The sequence below is a fragment of the Gymnoscopelus braueri genome, assembly GCF_963280865.1.
Source record: "Gymnoscopelus braueri genome assembly, chromosome: 10".
Lineage (NCBI taxonomy): Eukaryota > Metazoa > Chordata > Actinopteri > Myctophiformes > Myctophidae > Gymnoscopelus > Gymnoscopelus braueri.
In genome coordinates, this window is record NC_137611.1 from 14178608 (window position 1) to 14205865 (window position 27258).

Sequence of the window (27258 nt, forward strand, 5' to 3'; positions counted from 1 at the left end):
AGCATCACTGAATGCTTGGTGACCCAATTGAGGGTTTAGTCATTTGAGCTAAGATATGAGTCACTGTCCTTTTTTCCCCTCTCCAGTATGTATTATATTGTCACCGTTGCTTGAGTTGTTTTCCATGCTTTTCAACCATTTTATTGTTGTGTGTATTGAAGCGTTTACTTCTCTGCCATCATGTTTCATTTGTGTATGTCACGTCATGTCTCACCCAAACACTTTCATACACTGACAGCTTATTCCGTATGTGTCAGTCAGTCAACACTGGAACTCAGATTTTTCACTTAGGCTTAAAAGCTGCGATCCTTAACTCTATACGTCCTACCCGGGATTTGAACCTGGTCGTCCCCCCACCCCATGCGCAACGCAAAGACAAAACACCACAGTTGTGCTAGTGATATCGTATAAACATACTCCATACCATACAGATTGGTCAAAATAATGTTTTATTCACTTAAAAAAGTTATTTATTGCAGTGTAAATGGCAAACTGGAAAATAACACAAAATCTTCTTGAACTATAAAACTGGAGCAATTGTAGATTAAGAGGATGCATGTTTTGTATCCGACAAAGTAAACCATTGACACGATTGGACTGCAGCAAATACTGAGCACTGTACAGCTTGTTTGCCTGAAACCGTATGGTTTCTCATCATTATGTGTGCTAGGTACACACCACATCACATACAGTACAGTACAGTACCAGCATCCAGCAGTAATAATCATAAAAAGAAAAAACTCAGGATTCCATAATGTGTTCCTGCAGCACAATACTTCTCCTTAAGCACAATTGAAACAGCAACAGGGGGATTGCATCGTATAATACTTGAACCCTCGTATGCAAGTCTCACATCAGCACAAGAATATTTCAGGTCACAGAGCTGCGTGCAGCATGCTGCTGTTGGTAGCTCAGCAGTGTAAAGTGCGGAGGGATGCTACTTGTACCGCTGGCCACCGGGCTCTGAATGAGACGAGAGTCAGTTGGCGCAGAGGACCCGGCCAGACTATTCTGAGTGCCTTGTCATAATCCTGATTTATGTGACACGGTGTCCAATTACCCTTCTCCAGCGCTGAGTAGCTGTGTCATCGCCTCAGGCCGCTGCACTCGCCCGGCGTGCTGTTGGGCCATGAGGCTCAGAGAAACAGAGGGATGATGGCGCTGCGCAGCCCAGGGTAGTTACTGAATTCTCTGGTGTAGATCCCGTGCTTCTGTCTGGCCCATATTGTCATCTGGATGAAGCTGACGAGGGTGTATACGGCCACTGTGGGGAAACAGGGGACACATTGTAGAAGCTAGTAAAATTGATTTGTTTACATTATGTTGATTTTCTTTTTTTTTACCTGGAGCACACTGGGTCATGATGCTGAAGCTAATCCATGCGCCCACCTGCACACAAATGAAATGAGATATCCATTCATGCAAAGTGAGAAGAATAGCACAATTAAAATGAATGCTTTTGGGGGACATCGTTTGATTTGCTGTAGAGCTCAGAGATAGGGAATGATCATCTTTTCTCCCAGAATTGTCCATGTTGAGCACTGGAGTCAAATTTAGTAAACTTGAATTTATTATCTATTACCATCTGACTAGTGTAATGTGGACACAATAAAATGAAGACGAGACAAATTAAGACAATTCTCAATAGCTCAGATATATTTAAAATGATCCATTGCAGGTGATGACACCAAAAAGGAACCTCTTCAAATACTTATGCTTATGTAGTGGGCTCACATAACGTTTGACCAACCTCATAGGTGTAGTTTGGACAGGACACAACGAAGAAAAGCCAAGTGAAGGGGTTTGTGGTGGGGTAAGGGATACTCTTTGGCCTAGATCCTATTAACAGGACACAAGTGTAAGGCACAGGTCTTGATGGAAATATCCTCCTAGCATGCCAACTGGGCGACATCTGATGAAATGAAATGTGTCTTGAACATCGCTGGCTTGGGAGCATATCAGAGCTTAGGTAATTTCATACGTCAGTTAGGCTCTATCACTCCCATGAAGTCCACATTAACTCTAAAAAAAAACAAGGCTATCTTTTGGAACAAATCTAGGTTCTATATGCTGGCCTGGAAGTACATGTATACAAAACAAAATATTTCACAAAATATAGCAAATCAGAGGGAATTGCAGGCTTGTAGGCAATCGACTGGTTTCTCCCCACTAACCAGATAGCCCCACACCAGTCACAGATTTTGGATGGGTCAACAATTTCACTGTCACACCAGTCATTAATTTTGACATTCACATTCATACCAGTCAAAACATCATATGTGAAAAAAAAAGAAAATAATAAATAATTGTATAGCGCCTGTGGGTTTCGCCTCCACGTCACCCAAGCACCACACACAACAGTCACAAAGTTTGACGGGTCATATGTTGACAGGCCATATCAGTATATGGCAGCCTTCACACAGGTTGTCACAAAGTCATTCATAGTCATTGTGGATAGAGTTTGACTGGAAGGTGACTTGACTGCATTAACCTTTTCAGGATCCCTTTTCAAGTTTAATTTCTCATTCTTGAGTCAGGCCCAATGTCAAGGAATATGTCTTGTAAAATTATTTAGTGAAAAATAAAACTAAAAATATAAAGTCATGCTACACCATTGTTGTCAGTAATAAGCCATAGTAAAAAGGACAGGTCACCAATTTCACTGTTACACAAGTGACAATAATTGTCACTCTAAAACCAGTAATTCATTTTCACTTTGATACCTGCAAACATTTTAGCAGGTCACCATGTATAATATCATCATACTTTTAATACTGTAATAAAGTCATACTATATGTTGTCAGAAACAAAAACAAAAAAAAACATATTATATGTCATCAAAATGTCATGCTATAAGCCTAATATGTCATAAGAAAATAACGCTATACTGTATAGTAAAAAACTAAACCTGCCATACTACACATAAACGTAAAAAATAAATAAAGAGTCCTATACCATTTTCCTCAGAAATAAGCCATACTACTGTATGTCATCAGAAAACTAGGTTGTCAAAAAATATCCCATACCATACAGTATGTCATCAAAAATAGGCCATACTGGTGGCTCTCCTATAGATAGATAGATAGATAGATAGATAGATAGATAGATAGAGAGATAGATAGATAGGATACTTTATGGGCAGTTTAAAAAAGTCACAACAATGTCATTCATTAGGAAAATGCCAACGTGGACTACACACAAAAGCCGTAGCTTGTTTCTATTGTGGCCTGGTAAGAGTACATACTTTAGCACATAAATAAAGCTATAGTCTTTTCAATGGGCTGTAGTCCATCCGCAGCTGGCCCGGGTTTGAATCCAACCCAAGGTTCTTTGCTGCATATATAGTACCCCCCATGCCTCTCGCCTTTCCTGTCTCTCTCTCACTGTCACTGTCACTGTCAGTATCAAAAATAAAGCAGAAATACCCGAAAAATATAAACTGTCATCAAAAATATGCCATACTATATAGTATCGTCAAAAATAGGAAATACTCCACTGTGTCATCAATAAGCTGAGCTGAACACACCGAGCCACTGACAGATTCTACTTCCAAATGTTTTTAAAACTTTCTCCAGGGACACAGGTTTTCAAAACTATTTAAAAAAAACAACAACTAAAAAGTTTTGTGAAACGTTGCTGTGTTTTGTACTTCCAGGCCACTACAGTTCTGGTTTATTTGCAGAGACTAAATTACTTTGCTCTTCAAGTATAATAAATGTGCAGGAATTTGTCACGGTTTTGCATTTTGGCATAGAGGTGCACAGGACCTTGCAGTGCAAGCAGACAAATCCTACCAGAAGGAGCACAATGACACATCCCCCCCTCATCCAAGATAAAGCCCCTCTGAATGCATCTCCAACGTATCTATTATCCATTGTCAAGACAGCGTGGCCCTGAATGTAAAGCAATTTTGACTTTGTAGCCTACTTACTGCTCACCATTGGTTCCCACTCCCAGTAAGTTTGGTGATCTATGCTTTTGAGTTTCTTTTGTGGCACTCATTGTAAGTCAGTCAAATTAATAGTGTTAGCTAAATGCCTGAAATGTAAATAGTATGTAAAAGAAATCTCTCAAACACAACTTCATCATACTGTACGATGTAGTGGTTGACTAACCATGAGCTTTAGATAATCATTTATTAGAACAACAACCACAGGAGACTGTACCACTCGAACAAATTAGAATATGGACGTGAACTTACCATTGCAGCCAAAATGATTGAGAGCCAAGTGTATGGAGAAGTTTCCTGCTTCACAAAGCTGTAATGAGCAGAGAGATATATTAGTTTTAGCTGTCTACAGTAAAACAAATGGGAATATAGCTGCAAAGCAGCGATTCAGGGGCTCAAGCCAACACGCACTGTTAGAAGTTGAAAGCTGCAAGGGGTCTAGACAGTTTCTGACAACTTTATAAAAACATTTATGAAGATCAGACAGATCTGTTTATGGCCAAATCTGTGCTGGGCAATGGGCAATGCCCTTTTTTTGGCAACACCATCGTTCAATTTTGTAAACATTTTGGGGACATGTTTCAGCTTAATTAAAAATAATTAACCTAATGTTTGGATAAAACCGTCATTGATTTATGGACAGATTTGTGCCAGGCCCATGCATGCCCCTATTGGGCAATTTCTAAATCATTTTATACACATGGTTCAACAGTGTTGAACATTAAACTATTCCGAAGTAACTATTCCGAAGCCAGTTCAGATCAAACCCCCTTCGCTGTGATTGGCTGAGACGTGTGGAGGGAGCATTCCTTTTGGTTCACTCAGTGTCCTGCATATGTGCAAGGTTTTACAACAAATGCATGACGTTTCATAATCTCAAACATAGCAGGTTATCCCCTGTTTCAAAATCTGTGCGCTCCATCTGTGCATCTCAGCCAATAACAGCAATGGGGGCGGGATTTTGAGCTCAACTGGCATGGGATGGGAATGACTAGGATGCTATTGAAACATCCAGTGAGTTTTGGAATAACTGGACAAATAACTTTTCATATATAGTTTTATGCTGCGTCACAACCATTTTCTGCATTTGTAGCACGGCCTAGTGCTCAAATTGAATCAATCTTTCGGGGAATGTTTCAGGCACTTACAGTATGTAGACATATATCATTTAAGTCTTCTAATGACTGGCCCAACGGTTGTTGACTTTGGTCTTTTTAAGTGCTGAGCCATGGCCTTTTGAAGTTCATCCATGGAGGGATATCTGCATGTACGTTTCGTGTAAATCGGACTCATGGCATAAGAGTTATTTCAATGTTCAAAATGTTGAACTTTAGTTTTAGCGCTCCAATCAGTCGGTTGTGCAAGTAATGCAAACAACTTGCCATCATTGGTGACATTTTCGTGTCTCTACCATTTACCATTTCATGGGATATTTTTTAAAGAAAGTGGCGGGAGAAAACCAGCCCAATAGCGTTTCAGACCTTTGGGCTTGAACCTGTATTTATGCTTTTTTTTTTTTTCTTAAATTTTTATCCCGCGATTTTGTAACCCTATTTTTTACACCCAGTGCCAATTGTCTATGTAATCCTGGGCACTACCTTCCCTCTGCCAACCTAGGGAGGCCAGGGCCGAGCTCATGCCTCCTTCAATGCATGAGAGCCAACTGACCTTCTTGTCACCTGACAGGGGAGAGTTTCCCTGGTTGGACGTAGCGCGTGGAAGGAACACGTTATTCCAACCAGTTCCCTTCCCCTCCATCAGGCGCCCCGGCTGGCCAGGGGGAGGCAGTATAGTGACCAGGATTACTGCATGTTTTTGTGAGGGTTTTTATGCTTTTAAAACAAGATGCAAGAACAATACATACCATAAACGCAGCAAATGCGCTATAAACCTGTAATTTACCATACGCTGAAAAAAAGACACATAGTTCCCTTAGTATGATTGTATCATTCATCAGATACCAAGTCGCTGTCGGGCAGAAACCAACTATCTCAATTTTTCAACTTTTTTTTATTGTTTTTAGCGGTGCCAGCCGCTCTACATTTGGCCGTGTGTGTCCGTCCGTCCGTCCGTCCGTCCGTCCGTCCGTCCGTTTGCAGACGGCAAAGATGCAACACATGCGGCACTTCAAGAAATGCACACACATACACATCACACATACACATCACACATACATACAGTACACACACACACACACACACACACACACACACACACACAAGCCAGCACTGCACACGTGCGCGCGCACACACACACACACACACACGCACACACACACACACACACACACACATACTAAAACGACCGATCTACGATGTGAGTAAAAATTATTAAAAGTAAATAAAGTGAGTAAAAATATTTAAAAGTAAATACCTTGAGTAAAAATACTTAAGAGTACTTACATTGAGTAAAAATACTTAGAAGTACTTAAAATTAGTAAAAAATACTTAAAGGTTGAAAAAAAGAGTAAAAATACTTAAAGGTTGTTAAAATTAGTAAACATACTTAAACGTAGTTAAAATGAGTACAAATAATTAAACATAGTTAAAATGAGTAAAAATACTTAAAAGTTGATAAAAAGAGTATAAATACTCTTTTAGTACCGCCTCGATACCAGCACCCACACATCAAATAGAGTAGTACCGTCTGAATGCCAGCGCCCACACATCAAATAGATTTGTACCGACTGAATGACAGCACACACTCATCAAACAGAGTAGGCACCGCTTACTCACACTGGGTGTGATTTTTATTAATCAGTGCTATTGAACACACTTTACATATATTGAACCAATGAAAAGTATTAAAAAGCGCTTCTAACTAAACCTCCTAACTTGGATCCTCAAACTGTCGTTCAAACCACCCAACTCCAACTTAGGTTTTTTTCCGTCTGACTTTGTCATTCTAATCAATGATGGACAAAACAATGGCCAAAAACCTCCTAACTCCACTTGAGCTGGATTTGAGTAAAGTGATGATAATATCAGGACACATCCAAGTATCTGACAAAGTATAAAGTAAGTCACAATACCAACTTTGAGTATGGTGACTTTGACTCATGTTGTGTTGTTTTAAAAATATGTTTGTTTTTTTAGGTTCATATTTTGGACCAAAAAAAAAAGTTGGTTTCTGCCCGACAGCATAGATATGATATTTGATGGTCTTATACTCACTTGGTGGTGTGTACAGAGGGTGGTTGAGATAGTAGGCCAGCCAGGCAGCAAATCCCCAATAATACAAACAATTCTGGGCGAGAGAGTGTAACACATTTGTCAGTGTGGTCATCAATGTCAACCTTCTCAGTGCCCATGCTGTGTTGTAATGCTTTGGTACCACACCACTGAGTTTTCAAAATGAGCTGCTTCACAGAGGCATACCATATGGTGTAACAATATGAGACACTAGATGTGGGCACCGTTGCCAGATTGTGCGAGAGAAATAAGCAACAAGGTCTATGAAAACGAGCCCAAAAGAAGCGACTAACACATGAGCACTTTAAACCTTTGTACACATCGGCTATTTGAAAATAGCCGCTCTACAAGCTCACAACGTGTCGCGATGCGACACGTTGTGAGCTTGTTGATCTGCTATTTTCAAAAGAAAATGCGACACGTGAGCTTGTTGATCTGCTATTTTCAAAAGAATCTTGGGGGTACTGACACAATATGTTTTCAGATGGGCCAAATACATATTAATTTGACGTGTCCTTGACATGAAAATGTTTAAGAACCACTGGTTTAAACAACATTAGGAAACCAGCCCAAATAAGCAACTACACTTTAGAAACAAGACCAAAAAGAAACGCCACCCGCAACCACCAATATTTTTTTACAGAAAAACAAGCCCAAAGTCGCTTATAATAAGCGGACGTGGCAACCGTGGTTGTGGAGTGGTAGAGTTTGATCCAGAGTTCTCTAAAAGTCAAGCAAAGTCTATTTGTAGTGAAGTGGCTGTGCGTGTTCAACTACTACTGAATACCCACTGGGGATTCTGGGGGCCTGTGCCAACCTAATTAGCATGGCTGCCCTGGATTTTTGTCGGTATTCATTTTCCCTAATGGTACTACAGTCTTTTCCCACCCGCACACATACTGACCCTTAGAGGAGGTCAAATTAACCATCTGTAGCGTTTAATCACACATACGTACAGTGTATTTGTGTTTACCAATATCAGACATGGCACTTGGCTCTGTTACGTGTGACTGTGACACACAGGGAAATGTTTTGTGCAACTGATTGGCAAAAGTAAAGCTGTCCAAGTCCTTGCTTTTGTATTGTTGCTTTAATAAGTTAACAATATGTGATTTCAAGGGAACATTTTGAATAACTTCTGACTGTCACGATCTTGGCCTCTGGCCCTGCCCTGTGTGTGCCCTTCCCATGTCATGTAAGCCCTGTCCTGTGTATAATCTACTATCTCGATCTACAAGCGCACAACGTGTTGTGAGCATGACAATCTGCTATTGTCTCTGAGTGTACTGTACGCCTATTTTGACATATGCCCATAACAGGGATGCTAGGGTTCATGTGGTTTTCATTTACATTGACAAAAACTTCCCTAGTGTATGACCATACTTACCCTCAGGATTTTCTGTATAGGCATCGTTCCATGGGAAAAACGATGTATGAAGATGGTTTCAAACAATCTCTTGATATAGTGGAACGAATGGCACACACAGGCCAACCTGCAATTGCAATACAGTCGCTATGTTATAATTTCCGCTGGGTAAGCAAGGGAAGGCACTGTTCACAGAAGTTCCTGCTTTGATTTAAAAGTACCTACTTGACCACTCTGAAGGGACTAGAGGTGAAGTTGTGCTGCGGCAGGTAGACGTTTGGCAGACGGAAATAGAACAGAAGGTAGACCATCAGAGGTCCAATGCACTCCGCCAGAAACACCTGTGGGATCAGAATCAGATCGAGTAGAATATCTTTGTACAACCGGTGCTGTAAATATAAATGATGCTCCTGGCCCGGGCTGTGGCTGGTACGTACGCCAGACAACCTCATGCAACGACAAATGTGCCTGAATTTCTTCATCACATACCCATAGCCTAATTTATTAACGAGGACAATGAGAACGTTGAATTTTATCCACAAGCTCTAATTGAATAGATTAACATTACTAAGGAGGAACTGCCCTGGTGAATGAAATGGGATTCTCTCATTCCAACTGGCATTCCCCCGAAGGTGTGGGGAGAGAGTTGGTATGAGAATTATGTCGTGAATTTGCCACGACACGACAGAGGCATTCTGTGCACCGTCAAAGCCTGGGTGACAGCTTTCTGCTCCGTGTTTTGGTTCCTTTGCACCTGGATAAACTCCAGTGTCTGCTCAGTCCTCCTCATTTTATCATACCATCCACACACAGTGACTGTGTTTGGGTGTCTGACTTGTTTTCCCTTTTTGACATGACGAGTTGTTTCGCAGCAAGTTCACTTATGGTGACAGACAGTTCAGCAGCACATGGCAGCACAGTTTGCAGCATGTGCTGATTGTTTCAGCTGCCATATCAGGAAAGTATTGTATCATACCCAGGGGAGAGGAAATTACTTTTCTGCATTCACCCAGCAGATGGCTTGCTCAGATGGCTTTTGATCAGCTGCGATTGGTGGGGAGATGTCAGGGGTTAAGTTAGCCTGGGATCAATACCATTTTCGTTTTTCTGATCCTGTCTGGAGCGGAAATAACTGTACGTTATCAGGCGGCCGGAACCCACGGCCGGAACCAAGTGCGCCGTGCACCTCCCCACCTCCCCTTCCCCTAGTTTAAAATGTGTTTAATTTGGTTTAAGTGGTATAGTTTAGTTTCTTTTGGTATATTAATCGTTTGTATAGCCATCTTTTATTATAACTCGTAACGCGACTAGCGAGACTAAACAAATTGATTCACATTGTGTGGGGAACAAAAACAATGCGACGCCAACCGGAACCCAATTTATTTATTTATTTGTTCTAAATCGGATCACACGGCTCAGTTTTAGAATGAATACCAGGCTTAAGTTTCCTCGGTGGTGGAAAGTCTGGTGACGTGAGGTTAGGGGTTTAGCATCTTGCTCAGGGACACTTCGACATGTACGAGCAAGCCCAGGGTCGAGCTGGTACTCAGCCATGGCCTAAACCCTAAACCCAAGTCCAAGGGGTGATACACAGTACGATCGGATGACATGATCCTTTTATCCCACCCTCATCCAGGCCATACATTTTCTCGATGACATCGGAGACACTTTGAAAAGATTACGAGTACATGCTGGCATTCAGGGCTGAAGGACAACCAGACCTCACGTACTGTACTGTCCAGTGCAGGGTGACAGGCCAAGACATAATATACTGTATATTTTAATCTACTGTATCTATTTTCATCATTAAGCATTCAATCAGCCAGTGCACCTGCCAGGATAACATAAATTATGCTTGGAGCTGTTAGATGAAAAGTTGTTGTTGTCCAGCCGTAGGCTAGGCTACACTGGACTGAGTAGGAATAAATATGAAGTAAGACTGTATGAAATACGTTATGCAAGACAGTGACTGGATTTAGAATTCTAAACTTTCTCCTGCATAACTCAGTCAGAGTGACTATCAGATACGGGGTATTAAAGTTCCCTCCCCTTGAATAACTTCCCCTCTCTCACACAACTTCCAAAACACTCTTATCTGGAATTGAAAATATCCTCTCTATTTCTCTCCTTGGTTCTCCTTATAGCACTTCTGCGTTGTGGGATCTTCTCAGAGTCATGGGAGTATTATGTTACACCTACTGAATACTGCCAAAGCTCTTAGCTGTGTACCGTACTTACTTTTCATTGCTTGTAATGTTTATTAAGTTAGATCGTAACAACTTGAAACCCAGTGTGCCTTTTCTGGGCCTGTCGTAATAGGTGAAGCTTGTGGATCGGCTTTTTTCGGCAAAGAGATGGTGTAGAGCTGGGGGGGGGAAGGCCATGGATAGATCCCTGGGGGAGGTCAACAAAGTATTTTGGGTTTAAGCGATTATGCTAATTCTATTGGCACTTTCTTTGTAAGTCACTCTGGATAAAAGTGTCAACTAAGGGCTAAATTGTAGGAGGTATGTTTTTACTTTCAAAGGCGAAAGAAGAGCATTTTATAGTAATTATCATTTAATATACGTATGTAGATGTATGTGACAACATAAACAATTGTTGATGACATTATCTGGAGGGAACATTGTAACCAAAGCTCACAACATACAGTAGCCTATGACAAATCCTGGCTGTTTATTTACTGGTCTCTCTCCAGTGGTGGAAAGTAACTAAGTACATTTTCAATCATTTTACTTCTAGGGCCTACTCCACTACATCTCAAAGGAAAATATTGTACTTTTACTCCATAATTATTTGAAAACTTTAGTTTCTAGTTACTTTACTTTATTATTATAAAACCACTTCAGACCTATATCTTTTTTGATAGGTCGGAAATTTCAAAATTGCCGATCTACAAGCTGTATTGAAAAGGCCCCAAGGTTATAGATTTAAGTATTTAATTATATGTATTATTTCGTTGGCATTCTTATAGAGGTCTGACTGTTGACACTGATTTCCAAGCTAAAAGTGGCCTTTATTCTGAAATAGCGGGTGAAATCCCGCGAGATTAACAAGATCTCGCGGGATTTCGGTGAGAAGTTCTAGAAGCTACAGATGTTCTCAGAGACTTTCCTAACGTCAATACGGAGTATTGAGTCGTCCTGCTCCTAACTAGAGTGTGTTGTGTGCGTCAATGACATGTAAGTTCATTGTTGATGTTAATAATATTTATGGAACTAAAACATGCTCATTAAGTTTGTAAAGTGCTAACTAAGCTAAGTGCTAACTAAGCTAGTACCTGTTGCTATGGTAATATCTACTGTCTGAATTAGCTCCATGCTTGTCAGTAATCACTGACATTCAGGGATGATTTAGTTGGGCTAATTTATACACTGTCATTCTCTCACAAGTCCTTTATTAAGAATAACTACTGCATATGAGTTTATGACTGTTAATTGTTTATTTGTCATGTCATGCAAATGCATTCTGCCTAATTCAAGCTACAGTATTTCTAGCCACGGTTGGCTAACAGGATTGTATTTGGATATACAACTGCTATTATTAATCTCTCCAGCTAGATGACACCATTTGACTGGTTTGATGTGTAATTATTGGTACAGACCACTTTTATGAATGCACTTATTTTGTCTCTATTCTGTTTATTCCCAGAATACACACACACACATGTGTATTATTGTTGAACTGTTACTACTACATGCCTGTACGGTAAGTAAGTAGGAAGTAAAAGAGGAAAACCCAGCATCAAGCCAATCAATATTAAGGGCCTAAAGTGGTGTTCTGGACTGGTTGACACACCGGCGTGAACCTAGTGAACAATAGCAATCGGCACCCTAAATTCAGCATAGCTGTATTCCCTTCACTACAAGCTGCTGTTTTTTCAAAGGATTTTTATACATTTGAAAACTTGTGAAATGGGACCTTCTACATAATGAGTACTTTTACTTTTGGTACTTTGAGTACATTTTGATGCCAATACTTTTGTACTTGTACTAAATCTTGAATACCGAACTCGCAACAGACTATTTCTACTAATAGGGTATTGATACTTTTACTTGAGTAAAAACAATTGAGTACTTCCATCACTGTCTCTCTCTCACCATGGCCCATCCCAGCTGTGGTCCGAGGTCATGGAAGAATATGGTGCCTGTGGTTCCCACCGGAAGATTCCCCAACACCTCGTCGTCTCGCAGAGTTTTTCCGTCTGAAAATGGCAAAGAGAGAATGAGCTGATAACAGCATAGCTGGAGGGGTTTTGTTTTGTTTTACAGAAAACTGAAAACATTTCAAAACCGTATGAGCAGAACAAAAGAAAACTTTGAATGGAATTTATGTAAATGAGTTATATCTTCCTGTAGAAAAAGAAAATCTAATTCTGGACATAAACATTGAAGAAGTTTACTTTTTACTTGAGTAAAATATCACAATGTAGAAATACTCTCTTACAAATCAAAGTCTGGTATTCAGAATGTTCTTTAGTAAAAGTACAAAAGTATTGGCATTAAAATGTACTTAAAGTACCAAAAGTAAAGGTACTCATTATGCAGATTGTCCCATTTCAAGTTTTCAAAATGTATACAAATCTTTTGAAAATAGCAGATCTGCAAGCTCACAACGCTGTTGTGAGCTTGATCGGATATTTTCAAATAGCCGAAATATTTATAGAGCTTAATTGGCTAATGCTGTTTAGACCAGAAAGAGGCAACATTTAAAAAAATAGCCGATCAACAAGCTCACAATGACATGGCCTTCCTAAAAAGTGTTATCCAATTGATACATGACACACAGGCCACAGATAAATTCTCACTCCACAATTGGGTCTCACATGTGTTTCATGAAAATGCCAAGCAATCCATACGAATACATGAACGCCCGCCCCAAAGCACGCTCGCCCCGGGTCAAATCCGGCGACCTCGGAACGGTCGCCAGTCGCCACCAGGTATTCCTAAACGTAACCTCAGTAAAACTATGCCTAAACCTAACCTTATTCCTAAACGAGTCTTCCAGTTACAATCCATACCTCAGGAGATCAGGTTTTAGCTTTTCATAGCTCATACAGTACATGTTTCACATGGCAGAGGTCAATCTAGCAGTGGTGCTTAGAAAACTTTAAGTACAAAAAGTAAAAACATTCATTACGCAGAATGTCCCATTTCAAAATGTTGAAAATAGCAGATCTACCATCTCAACGCGTCGCAACGCGTCGCATCGCGACGCGTTGTGAGCTTGTAGATCGGCTATTTTCATATAGCCAAAGTATACAGTATGTAGGGCTGAAGTGGTTGCACGTTTTCTAATAATCCAAATCTACAAAGTAGCCTAAAGTAACTCAAGATTTCAAATAATTGTAGTGGAGTAAAAAGTACAATATTTGCCTCTGAGATGTAGTGGAGTAGAAGTAAAGGTATTGAAAATTGGACATACTCAGGTAAAGTAAAAAAAGAATACCTCAAAATTGTACCTAAGTACAGTACTTGAGTGTATACTTAGTTACTTTCCACCACTGCAATCTAGCTTGCGACAATAGGTGCCCTGGATTTGGTCACTCTCAATGGTGTCCTTTGGGGCTGCCCGTGGCTCAGTGCCCAAGATAGTTGAGTCCCTGGTGGCAGCCAGGGGGTGTCTGAGAGGCTCTACTCGTTAAACCAACTGATACGACTAATTTCCCCATATTCCTGCATCCCAAAACAGATGAATGAATTCAATGAAAACATCGTACCTGTATGCTCAACGAGACCTGGGTCAAATAATATTTGTAAAGCGTTCCGAAGAGCCAGCCAGATAGTGTTTTTGCCAAAGAATGTACTGTATTTAAATGTTTTGTTGTTTCGTTTTGACTCTTCTGGCTGACTGACAACTATTTGCCCATGGACTGTATATAGTAAGTCCAGGCCTAAATGAAAACTTCCCACTGGCTCTCAAGGCAACAGTGGACGCTAAGGCACTGCTGCGAGAAGCCAGGGCCGGCCTTCTCAATAAATATTCAGGGCAAACCAAGTGTCCACCTCCTGCAACGATAATTGGAAATACACCCCATGGATGCAAGCATGCTATATTGATTCCCGCTGTCAAGCCTGTCAGCCTCAAAACCTTTGTGTTACAAAGAGGCTCTGAAACTTTGAAACTAGTATTCCTCTTCTTTATTGGGTATATTGCAACATACGTCTGTAATTTAAAAGTGGTGGCGCTGTTTCTTTTGAGACATTTGAGTGGCAGTTGAAAAATCTTCTTGACAGTGCATTTTCCTCTGAAAAGACCTAGAATATTCTGAATACCACGTCATACATGAACACAATCCGTGCATCTCTATCAATACATGTGATTGAAAAATGTACATTGACATTCAACCGATTCCTTTATGTGGAACAGGAAAAGCTTTTATGTGGAACAGGAAAATAAATGTCCTTAAAAAATAATGTAGGCTCCATTGTAACAGTTAGACTGACTATGAAAAAGGATATCTTAAAGGAGCATACCAGCCCTTTTGACATGTGAGTCCTTTGTCACGGTTACTTTCTTCTGTTTAAGAAATGCTGTTATGCTGTTTATAAATATTTTGCATTTCATTCTCCCCAAGCGTCGTATGAGATGGGACTTCACAGCCAAAACAAACCCACACAGCAGCATGAACAGGATTACCCTCAGACAGGCAAAACACAGAACGACACATTTATTTTTGTTTGTGTCATTTTCCAATTGTTGAACAGAGTGCTGCAGTATCGTGGCCATGCAGAGTTAGCCTCTGGTCTAAAACTCCCCAAAAATATCCTGTATTTGGTTCTGAGGAGGCATATCACAGTATTTCTTAACCCATTAAAACCGGGAAAGCATCTTCGTCATTTTAGATTTTAGCTATATTGCAACATACGTTTTTCAGAAAACACTTACGATTTAGTTTAGTTTATTTCAGTCAATTTTAGAACAGTGGTTCTCAAAAATGGCAGATATACAAGCTCACAGCGCGTCATTTCGTTCCGCACTGTGAGCTTGTACATCTGTTATTTATTTTTATTTTTTTATTGCCAAAGTGTTTGAAAAATGTTGACTCATTTTGACAATTCTTCTCTTCTGGGGGACCCTGGCACAAAATATTTTCAGACAAGGGGGTCCGCGGCCAAAAACAAATATATATATAATATATATATATAATTATAATACATATTAATTTGGGGTTCCTTGGCATTTAAAAGTTTGAGAACCACTGATTTAGAAGGCGTTTGTGTAGAATCGGCCTCAGCCAGGTCGCACTGGGTTAAATGGAAGCTGTCTCCGTGTGTCGCCTTCTCACTTGTCACTCACTCATCACACCTACTTTATGAATGTGGTAACGTTGTACCCATGAGCATAAACAGGGAATGTGCACTCACACACACACACAGCTGGTGGAGCTCTCTGATTGCATCCAGATAGCATCACATTACAGGTTTGTCATCATTCAGGGCAGAGTTATACTGTACAGCTTGATTTAAACACGGGCTGGAAATAACGTTTACTCTAACCTAGGGTCACCTTCCCTGTCACATAATAAAAGGATATTTATTAGTAGCCTAGTACTAATAATAGTAGCCTACTAGTAGTGTTAAGAGTAGTACTATTAGTATTACTTCTTTATTTAGCCTTTAAAACGGTGATATATCCCCTACCGACACATTCTCACACATAGGCGTCAGTTGCCGCTCTGTCGTTTTCACTCCCTAATGCGTCCCTATAGGACTACAATAGTGACTACAAAAACGTATTGGAGCTTCAAATACTATATTTTTGTGAGGTTTTGTCAACATGCAACGTCGCCATGGCGTCCCGTTATGTAAAAACTTGACGCTTAAGGACAGAGCGGCAAAATGTGACGCCTTTGGGAGTGAGAGCGGGTTGCCCCTACACATGGGACATAGTTACTAAAACCATAGATACTTACAGGGTTGTAGTGTCAAACACTGTCGGGATGGATGCCATTTTGGATCTACAGTGTAATGATAAGGACATATTTTACATTAACTACACCATGACATTTAAGTCAAACACTTTTCATACAAGATGCGTAGACTCAATGTGCTTCAAACTAAAAACCGAAATATACAAAGATCAAACGATTACAATACATATTTTTTTTTATATTACATACAATACATTTATATATGTAGTTTTCAATCTTCATACAACTAAGCATTTCAGCATACTTTGGTGCACATGAGCAGCAACTTCAACCAGAAACAGAGGCAGGGAATCATTGACTTTTCTTTCTTTGAGAGCATGATAAAATTCCACTTACAGTTCTTGTATATCAGACACTTGATATCCCATATGGTTGCTTTTGGCTCCACCTGTAAAAGTTGTTTAAAGAAGCGAGCCACTATCTATGTCATTATCGCGGGCGAATTCCCTCGGAAGTTTCGAATGTACAAACACTGCTAAACTGAGCTGATAAGAAAGTATATACTTTACCTTGTCCAAGAGGCAAAGCGGTGCCTTCCTGGAATCCAAAATCTCCAACTCATAGAAAATGTAATTTTTGGGAGGCTTGGCCTCAGGTGCTTTTAATCCGTGTTCACACCGTCTCTTTATGAACTGTGCAACGGTGAATAAATCCCTCAGTTCAAAACCCATGGTGGTACTTGGGGCACTGTGTGTGTGAGTGCTGTAACCCTAGTGTGTTAATGTTGTTAGTTACTCAAGTAAAACAATCTGAAATATGGCTTCAGTCTTGTGGCATGAGGTTAGGTACAGTATCTGCTGTGATGACCTTGACAAATTGGTCTCAGCAGCTTCAGGTGCTAAGCGGCATTCTCAGAGGATTGAGTTTGAGGTTCATAACAGGTTTATAAAACCTGTGAAAGTGGATATTGATACAAACTCAGCACAGATTAACAAAAAACTTAAAGGGTAAAGGATCATTTAAAGGGATAGTTCACCCCCAAAATGACTTTTTTTCCTATCAATTAGTCACCCCATGGAGACTTGAATTCATGGATATTTTTTAGTTTTTGTCGCATTCCTAAGCCTATAATTTGATGACCGGCAGCGGTTCCGGTAGGAGACACAAAGGCGACTCTTTGTGTCTCCTACCGGAACCGCTGTCTAACCCTTTAAGTACTGTTTACAGAGTACTATACTCGCAACGTAAACATACAGGTTATACTGTATATGTGTAACTTAACCACATGAGCCCAAGCGTCCCAATTCTGGGACGAACACAACAGCAGATCTACAAGCTCTCAATGTGTCACAATATGATGTGTTGTGAGCTTGTAGATTTGCTATTATCGGTGACTCCGCGAAGAATGTAGAGTGGAAACAGGAGGGGGCCTAGTATGGAGTCCCCCGGGACTCCATACTACATACTGTTTAATACGTCATCACATTGTTTAATACGTCATCACATTGTACGATGTTGTCAAGCTCCGAAAATAGCCCATCGACAAGATCACAGCACGTCACATCACGACGCGTAGTGAGCTTGTAGATACTGTAGGTATTTCAACTATTTTTCAATATTTTTCAATGTATAGCGACGCCAGGTTGAACGTATTTTTTCATGCTGTATAAAACCCTCAATGCCAAGGTCATGGGTATAATTTGACGGAGGAGTGTGACAGTGATCTGTGTGACTGGTACCACGCCAGCGTGTGGAGCAGCATGCGATGCCAGCATGGTGTGCATGTCCCTTGGATTCGTTCTGACACCCGACTGGCAGGCGACCAGAACATTAGGTCTTGCATCAGTGCCATGTTTGTCGGGCATCAACAAGTTCAGTCAAATAGAACTTGAAAAAGCAGACAAGGAGGAAGCAGCTATGCAAATTCTGTTTGCAGAAACTAAAACGGGCCCATCAGACTTTGGGCCAAATAGTATTAACATTTATTTTGATGTCGTTTTAGGTGACTGATAGCCAGACAAAGTTTCCAACTGGATCTAAATCAATCAATAGAACTTTCAATCAATGAGGCACCAGGGATGTGAGTGCAATACTCTGCCAAATAGTTTGCATACAGCTCCCTGGCTTGCCAGTTCTATGATTAGTAGTAAGATTTGTAAGTATAAGATTAGTAGTGAGATTCTCTATACTGTTCTTTAGATAAATAGCAATGTTATTGTCATATTCAATATGGATTCAATTTCAGAGGCAAGCTAATTTTATTGTATTTTTTGGTTTGCTTAATCAGTCTCTGTTGAGATAACATAAACTCATAAACATACAATTAGTTGGTAAGACAAGGTGATAGCCACGAATGCAATTTAAATGACAATTTAAATAATATCCTCTTCCCATTGTCACATTAATGTTTAGTTTATTAAATGTAGTTCTTTATTGTTTCCCAAGCTTATTTTCCTTTTTAATGGTCTGTTCGTTCATATAATGCCTGATTGTCCGGTGGAAGAAGCTATTTAGCAGTGTACAGCCAGTGGCTCTGAGGATAAAGTCCTTCGATGTTTCTTTGGCTGGCTGTCAACTTACACCATCCCAACTGTGCTGATGAAGTAAACTCCAACCATCAAAGCTGTTACTACTGTAAGTAACACATACTAATTTGCAATGAACAAGTCGAGCACTGAAGGGGGGAAAAACAACAGCAGCAGCAACAACAACAACAATACATTTGTGTTAATTTGTATCAATGTATCAATCAATGGCAACAGAGTGTGTCTTACCTCAAAAGAAAGCAATTCTACCCATGGTTCATGTTTACATTTTGGTGTTCTTTTCTGAATCCCTCATGCAAACTCAAACTCATGTGAACAGGATCCTTCTAACTTATACAAATTATACAGATACAAGTACAGTCTTGTGAACAAATAGAAATCTATAATGTCCATCACTGCAGTCTGTAGTACAGACCAAAAGATAAGCTAGTTTTCTGACCCAGTCTGATGATGGTGTTTCACTGAGGAGACTCCCAATGACCAATCAATCAACAGAAAGAGCTTTAGTCATTGGACACTTTTGGGTTGGAAATTAGCAAATGTAGAAAAATGAGGCAAATTTTCGACTGCACGTCGTAGTAGGTTTTAATAGAGAAAACAGCAGATCTACAAGCTCACAAAGTGAACAACATGTTGGGAGCTTGTAGTTTTTTGACAGTTTTCGCATAATTACATGCCCTAAACAGGGGTGCCATGTGAAAAATGTTACTTCAAGGTTCAAGGTTTCTTTATTGCATACATAAGAGTCACATTATTTTGTATAGTTCCTCAGACATTGTAGCTAGCATTAATAAACAAAATAAAATAAAAATAGATTAATAATACAAAACTAATAATCAACGACAGCAGCAGTAATGAGAAAAATAACAGTTTGTCTGTTGTACTGTAACCATAGGGCTTAACTGAAGGTGTTATGTGCACGGCTCTTTCTCCCAGTAAGTTAGAAGCTTGAACTCATTGAATGTGTTAAAGTTTCATGGCATTCTGAAGTAGCTTTCTGACCCAGCGTTGACCACATGAGGGCAGTAGATTTTGAGGAATATACTACTCTAGTGGACTCTCGTGTCAACACAAGAAAACATATTTTAATCTGTTATCAATCAGCCTCATCCGCACTGAACACACTCAGAAGGTGTGTTTGAAGTTCAAGGAGCGCGTGGGCCTGTAGACGGAATTGCTGATGAAATGCGTTTTTAAAGTGCTTCAGAGCGGCACGCAGCAGCAAGTCTGCATCTTTATCTCCTGAGTGCGTCTCAGCAGGAGCCAAGCAGACCCTAGAGAGATAAAAAATGAATACAAATTTCACTCTCCATCTTGCACCCACTCACTATTATCCATGGCTGCGTAAAGCGTCTGTGTGCCTGTGAAGTTCAGAAACCACTGCCCTAGGAGTTACAGTGCAACAAAACAAGTGAGCAGTGGTGGGAAAGTAACTGTTTTTAAATATGTTTTTGGGGCTTTTCTGTTGGATAGGACGGTCAAGATATGACAGGAAGAGAGACTGAGGGAGTCACGCGCAGCAAAGGCTGCCAGGATCGGGAATCGAACCCGCGACTCGCGGTATGTGGTATGCGCCTTAGCCACTGACTAGGCCATCGTCACCCCAGCTAAGTACATTTTTAAGTGAAGTGAAGTAACTGAAGTACAATTGTGGGACATTCATTTTGTGATTCTTAGTACATCTACTCCACTATTCATCCCAGAGCCAAAATATTGACTTACTTTTCACTCTACTACAATTATTTGACAACTTTGGTCACTAGTTAGTTTGCAGATTTATGTTATTAATACAAAACATACATTACATTATAAATTGTGATGTCCTTAACCAGCTGCAACATCAAAGTGATAAACACATTAATGCATTGTCCAATAATATTGTGTAATGGGCCTAAATTGATACTTTTACTTTTGATAATGCAAAATGATGCACATTTTTGGTACTTTTACTTTTACTTGATTACAGGATTTTTACTTGGGTATTTCTTGACTGTTGTATTGCTAAGTTAAATAAAGGAAAATAAAACCTTTTGTCACCAGCTGCATAAGTGAGGAGCCGAATTGTGTTTTACTTATTTATTTATTTTTACATCACAATGCAGCTCCTCTGGCACCCCATTGTAAATAGATAGCTGGTAATGCGGTAAAATATTCATCAGCAGGCAAAATGTGTTTTGATTTCTTAATCAATCATTATAGACGTATTGTAAAAGCTTGTCTCTGCCATCTTCTTCTGTTCTGTAACCCTCCCCAATTCTCCACGCAGGGCCATTTGCATATAGAGTGTACCACGGATAAAAATATCACCATCTCCAAGTGCAGACACTTGGGACTTAATGCAGGATGACAAAGTCCTGTTGTTGAGTTAGTTACTATGTGCGTGGCAGAATAAAGTGAAGAAGAGAAAAAACAACAACGTATGTACTGAGGTAGCCTCGTTCCCAGCCTTTACTCATCAGTAAAGAGAAAAGCCTTGTCACGACCTAAAGCAGAGAGTGTGTATCGGGGCGGGACTTTCGTTGTACGTATTTCCCCCGGAAACTATCTTTTTCGACCAATCACAACTCGTTTAATTCATGGAGAATGCAAACAGATTTGTACTGTAAAGCGGCAACATAATTCCCTTGGGGGTACTTCCGACAAATTCCGGTACTTCCGTTTAGACACTCAACCAGCTCGCCAGGTCTTGCCCTACGTGCCTTCCAAGGGCCAAATGTCGATGTGTAGTAGAATTTGAGAAACAGACACAATTGAGTACAGTTTTCCTTGTCCTAGAGAAACTATTGTCTTGTGGTAAAAAAAAATGGTTAGTGTCAGAAATAGGTATTTAGAGTTTAGATTTAGGGGTGGGGATTCGAGTTATGCCTGATTTATACTTTGGTATGGCGCCGGTGTTGACACCGGAAAAAGACGATCTACAAGCTCACATGTGAGCTTGTATATTATCTGCTATTTTCAGCTTCATTAAAAGTGTTAAAAGTGGTTTCAAAATGGAAACTAGAAAAAGTGCTCCTCGGAGCACAGGTCTCCGCCAGGTCAGGTACGTTATTGTGGCCTCCTGGTGGCGCTATAATAGGCCAATGTGAAAGGGGTGTCATTTCTTCTTAGGCTTTTCACGTCAATCAGACACTGCATTCATGATTTGAGGCTTTTGTTCCAAAAATGTGTTTTGCTAAATTAGACCTGCTGGTGGCGCTATAACAGGCCAATGTGAAAAGGGTGCAATTTTTTCCTCGGCCTAGTGGGAATGTGCGTGTGAAATTTCACGGAAATCGCAAGCTGCGTTCATGATTTGAGGCATTTTGTTCAAAACTGACCAATCCTGCAAACTCTGGAAGCAAACCTTAGCCAATGAGGATGGAATATGGAAAATCGGACAGATCTGTGTTGATCACATGACTATAGAGATAATGTGTACCGATTTGCATGACGTTTGGATAAAATCTGTAGGAGTAAATGGGTTTTGCACAAATCGGCCTCCTGGTGGCGCTATAACAGGGCTATGTTTGGGCAGAGGTTCTGAATTGGCATCCAGGGAGTGTGTGTGCACAGTTTCGGAGCGAGCGGGCCAACGGTGTCGGAGATTAGCTGTTCACAGACGGACACACGGACGGACACACACACGGACGGACGGGGGGTAAAACATACTCTCTCGCCATGCCTTTCGGCCTGGCGGAGACAATAAATCTCAATAAGTCTTAAAATGTTGATGTCCTCACAATTGCAGTGAGTGCGTGCATGCGTGCGTGCATGGGCGGGCCTCCGGGAGCCAAAATAAGCCCCTGCACCAATCAATATGACATTTGACTCATCATTAGCTTGCCATTTTTTTAATACTCTTGCAGCTGTGGATATAAACTCCCCAACTGCCGAGTACTTAAGGCTACCTTCTGCCACACATTGTCAAAGTTTTTTTTACCAAAGTTACGTTCCGAAAAGTCTCCTGCAGTGCAGTCACACACTGTACTGCACTATACTGTAGTACTGCCACTGTAACATTCTCCCACAGTGTCTCATCAGCCTGTTGAGAACTCTGATGCCTGATTTATGCTCAGCTGCAAGCCGGTGTCGTGCACCAAAAATAGCTGATCTACAAGCTCACAACGCGTTGCGCTGCAACGCGTTGTGAGCTTGTAGATCGGCTATTTTCCGGCGCGCGACACCACAGCGCAACTGAGCATAAATCCACCTTGAATACTGTGAGATAGAATGCATTTACTGTTCCACAGTCACGATTAGCATAAATCTCACGCCAAGGTACTGCGGTGATACAGCGAGCCATTAGAGAGATGACAAATCTATTCATTAGCTTGCTTACAGTGGAGGTCTGCGGCGCCTCAACTCCAACGCTGTTCCTCTCCTGGGGGAAAGGTGAATAACTTTGTTGATGGCACCGTTGGCAGTGTTTTCCGACCCTTATGGGGGTACCAGAGGGAAAGATGATTGAGGGAGATGGATCAACATGGCTCACCCCACAAGAGCCTTTCTTGGCCTATTGATTACGATTATGAAAAATTGGCTTTCTCTCACCTTCAGGTCAGGGGAACTGGAGTGAGAAAAGTCTTGTTTTTTTGTTTGAATGCTGTACCTGCATGCATTCTCTGGGCTGTCTCCAACGCACTGGAAAACTGATTTTAGTCAGTGCCTAAAAAGTAAACATGTCTCACATTATCTCTTTTCTGTTTCTTCAAACACTATCGTGTACCTGTCAAGTCTAAGATCACAGCAATATTGGCTGGGAGCCTGGGACCCAAGGCTGTCTAAATGTAATCTTCTAGGCTCTAGGCTTGTATCGTTGTGATCTAGGAACGGAAGATCATGCACACTATTAACTTGCACACTTTTTCTGCAATAGGATCGAGGCTATTGCACCATGATGTCCATTAATGATCATAACAGCAGTCCTGGCTTCCAGAAGGTGGAATACCTGTTTCTTGTTCCAGTTAATTTGCTGTTCAGCAGATTTGAACCGGAAACACACTTGACAATTTCACGTGTTTCTGGTTAAAATCTGCTGCCAAGACAATCAAACAAAGCTATAGGGGGAAATGAACCGGATCAGAAAACGGGTATATGCCCAGGACTATTAACAGTTATGCACAACAGTCTATTCTTTAACAAACAAGTCAGTTTGAGAGAGATTTCACGGTTGCTGTAGCTGCATGCCTGCAGTGAAGTTAACATAGTGCCTGAAAGCTCGGAAGACGGGGCCAACTGGTAGGTGTGTATTTGCATATCCCTCATCACAGACATACCGGTATGCATTTCATCACAGAGGTTAGAGTGCTGGGTTGATTGCAGTGCAGAACCCCCGTGGCGGTTCTGGAGTCCGCCACCTTGCCCGCGGGCACTTAGTGTTGAGCATCATAGATATGAGCCCCCCCGCCCTCCGGTTGGCACCTCACAGCAGGAATACATCCTGCTGTTGGCACAGAATCACACCAGGAACGTTGCACTTAAACCTAATTTATGCTTTGTCGTATGATGATGTTGTGCGTCGGAAATATAGCTGATTATCAAGCTCACAATGCTTTGAGGTTGCAACCGCCCTGTGAGCTTGTACATCTGCTATTTTGGGTGCTCGAAAAAACGAGTTTTTTTTTTTAGTGCAGAGCTTAAATTAGGCATTAAGTTACTCTCTGCACATTTAGGCCCTGGATGCCCTTTTATTAACAATCTGAATCTACATACCTCAGCTAAATATTAAAGTGCATAAACTCATAATATATTTATGCATAATAATAATAATTATGCATAAATCGGAATCACAGAAACTGTGCATTTATGAATTACACAAAAAATGCCTACCGCATAGTGGGTGTATGTGCCTCCGCCAAACAGTTGCAGTTTACTGTACATCTAAATTATGAATTTCCCCATGGCTCCATTTTTGGGAAAGAGTTTGTGGATCTGAGAATAGGAATTCACAATGTCTTCAAAAATCATTCTAATCAGTTCATCTTTGAGACCAAGTGGATGTACCAGTCTGCCTGTCAAAGGAAGCCTGTGTGTAAAACAATGCCAAGGTCACTGGTAGAGGTTACTTTATAGCTTTTATATGCACACAGAGATACAGGTAAATAAACGTTTATAACTTTGGATTGGTGTAGAAAGAACCTTACACAAAGTACCTCCTTCGACCAGCGTACAAACTGTCTTGTACGCTGCTATTCTTTGATTATTCTTTCTTTCTTTCTTTCTCATTTCCTTTTTATCGTTTATATATTATGTTTATTATTAACGCTGCCACAGTGTCTGAGGAACCAGAACGACGGTTCTGAATAGCACCATCATACAAAGTAGTGCAGTGATGACTAGTGTGCATCTGATCAGCACAAAACAATTAATGTGCTGATGGACATGATGAGACGTGCGTTGGCGCTGACACCATTAGGGTGGTGTGCTTACGCTACCTCCTTCCCATGGGTCAAGTGCAACCCTAAACCCATAGTAGGCATTCATTGGATCCCTGTTGCAATGAGTAATGCAGAAGAGGAAATGTTTAATGATGTTCAAGGCTCTGCTATGCTGTTCTATGATGTCATATGATCTAAAAAGATATGATGTCATTTGAGGTATTTTTATTTGGTGTTTATGCTCCTATCATGCTGCATTCTATTTAATCACGTAAGCCCTATTTCAAAAATAGCAAAAATAGCTGATCTACAAGGTCACAGCGCATCACATTGCAATACGTTAACTTGGGACCATATAGAGCTGATAGTTTAGCTATTTTAGAACATGTTGAGACAAGATGTTACTTTAAACAGTTTCTTTAAAGTATTTAAAATGTTTGCCTGACATGCACACAATAGGGGAGCCAGGTTGAAAGTAGTCAAACAGCGCTCTTACAAAGTTGATTCTTACTTTCCACTTTTCATTTCATTATTACATTAAAAAAAATTGTTCCCTGCAAATAAATTAGAAGCACCAGATGGAACCAACCAAATCTTTCAGAATGATCAAACTGGGCAGCAAACTAATTGAGCAGCGTGTTATTTTCTTTGAATTCTTCATGGGTAAACGAATTGTTTCAGTTCAGAAATGATCAAATAGTATTTGTATTGTTTGTTTTAGTCGTCCGCACAGATCCCAGATTGACGTTGCTCTTGTTTCAAACAATTGTGATTCTCAGCAAATCACCTCAGAACAAGCTTCGGAAGCCATCAGTATATAAGTACTTAAAGACTCTAAAGCAAGGCCCCTGGGTAACCACTTACTGACCAAACACAATAATGACTACACATTGCTTTTAAGGTGCAATGGCCAACTCTAGCACAAAACAAAACAAAACATTAGTAATAACGGAACATTGCATCTTGAACATTTCTTTAGGGCACGCAGGGCCTCTCGTGGTCTCCTTCACTTCCGTTCTGTGCAAGTGAAGGGGGCCAATAATAAAACATTTTGCTTGCCTGTGGCGGAGGGGAGACCTTTGTCTCAGTTTCAGTTTGCCGATGGCGGCTCAGATGGTCGCGATGAGCACTCGGGAGGGAGGTCATATTAGGGGTTAAGTGTCTTGCTCAGTAGACATGTAGACATGGAATGGGAGGTGAACCGGTGACCTTTTGATTACCAGCCTCTCTACCCACTTAACCACGGATGCCCCTAATAAGCGATGCCTATCCGCATCTGCTCTAGCGTGGACCGGAGTTCAACTTTGGAGAACTCTGCCCGGGCGTCATCCAATAGCAAAGAAGTGTGTCATTTGACCCCCATAGACATAAATACGTAGACGCCTCATTGGCCGCTGGGCCGCACGTCAAGGCCGCCCCCATATTATGTAGGGCAGCTTTCCATGACTCAAATGCAAGAAATGCTTGAATTGCATATCGTCTCCGTCGGGTAGTAACCTCATATGTCCAAAACTGTTACTTTTCAGGATTCAAATTCAAAAATTGCAAAAGTAGCAGATCGACACGCTTCTGGATCTGCTACTTTTGATACTTTTGTGTGACATTCTATTATGATGATCACGTAGGGCATTAATTTACAAAAAAAACACTAAAAGCTAAATTACGGAGATTATGGTTTATGCCTGACGGAAACTTTATAAGTACCTGAGACAAAAACTATTTTTTCCTGTTTTATAGCAATTACTGTTACGCTCTATGTAAGATAAAGTGTGACAAACCAAAGTGTCTAAAAAAAAAACGGTTGAGAATTTGGCAAGTTATGATGATTTTAACTGTGGAAAGATCTCCAGCTTCAATGCATAATGCATTTGGAGGGGGCACGGCTGTCCTTACAAAATATGTCGGCCGCGATTCGATTACACATCGCTTCAATGAACAGCAGCGGCCAATCTACGTTTATATATCTATGGATGACCC

The 27258-nt window shown here is 40.7% G+C and overlaps 1 protein-coding gene across 1 annotated transcript; it reads right to left on the bottom strand.

Annotated features, from left to right (window-relative positions):
- Positions 1–481: 481 nt before the first annotated feature.
- LOC308093378 (very-long-chain enoyl-CoA reductase-like) lies at positions 482–17110 on the bottom strand (the record flags this gene model as incomplete). Its single annotated transcript, XM_080439714.1, has 12 exons — positions 482–1264; positions 1344–1389; positions 1751–1839; positions 4202–4259; positions 5814–5857; positions 7123–7195; positions 8528–8633; positions 8732–8847; positions 12607–12710; positions 16422–16466; positions 16776–16827; positions 16949–17110. The coding sequence occupies 12 exons, from the start codon at positions 17108–17110 to the stop codon at positions 1137–1139; spliced, it is 1023 nt and encodes a 340-aa protein (XP_080295840.1). The 3' UTR covers positions 482–1136.
- Positions 17111–27258: the final 10148 nt, after the last annotated feature.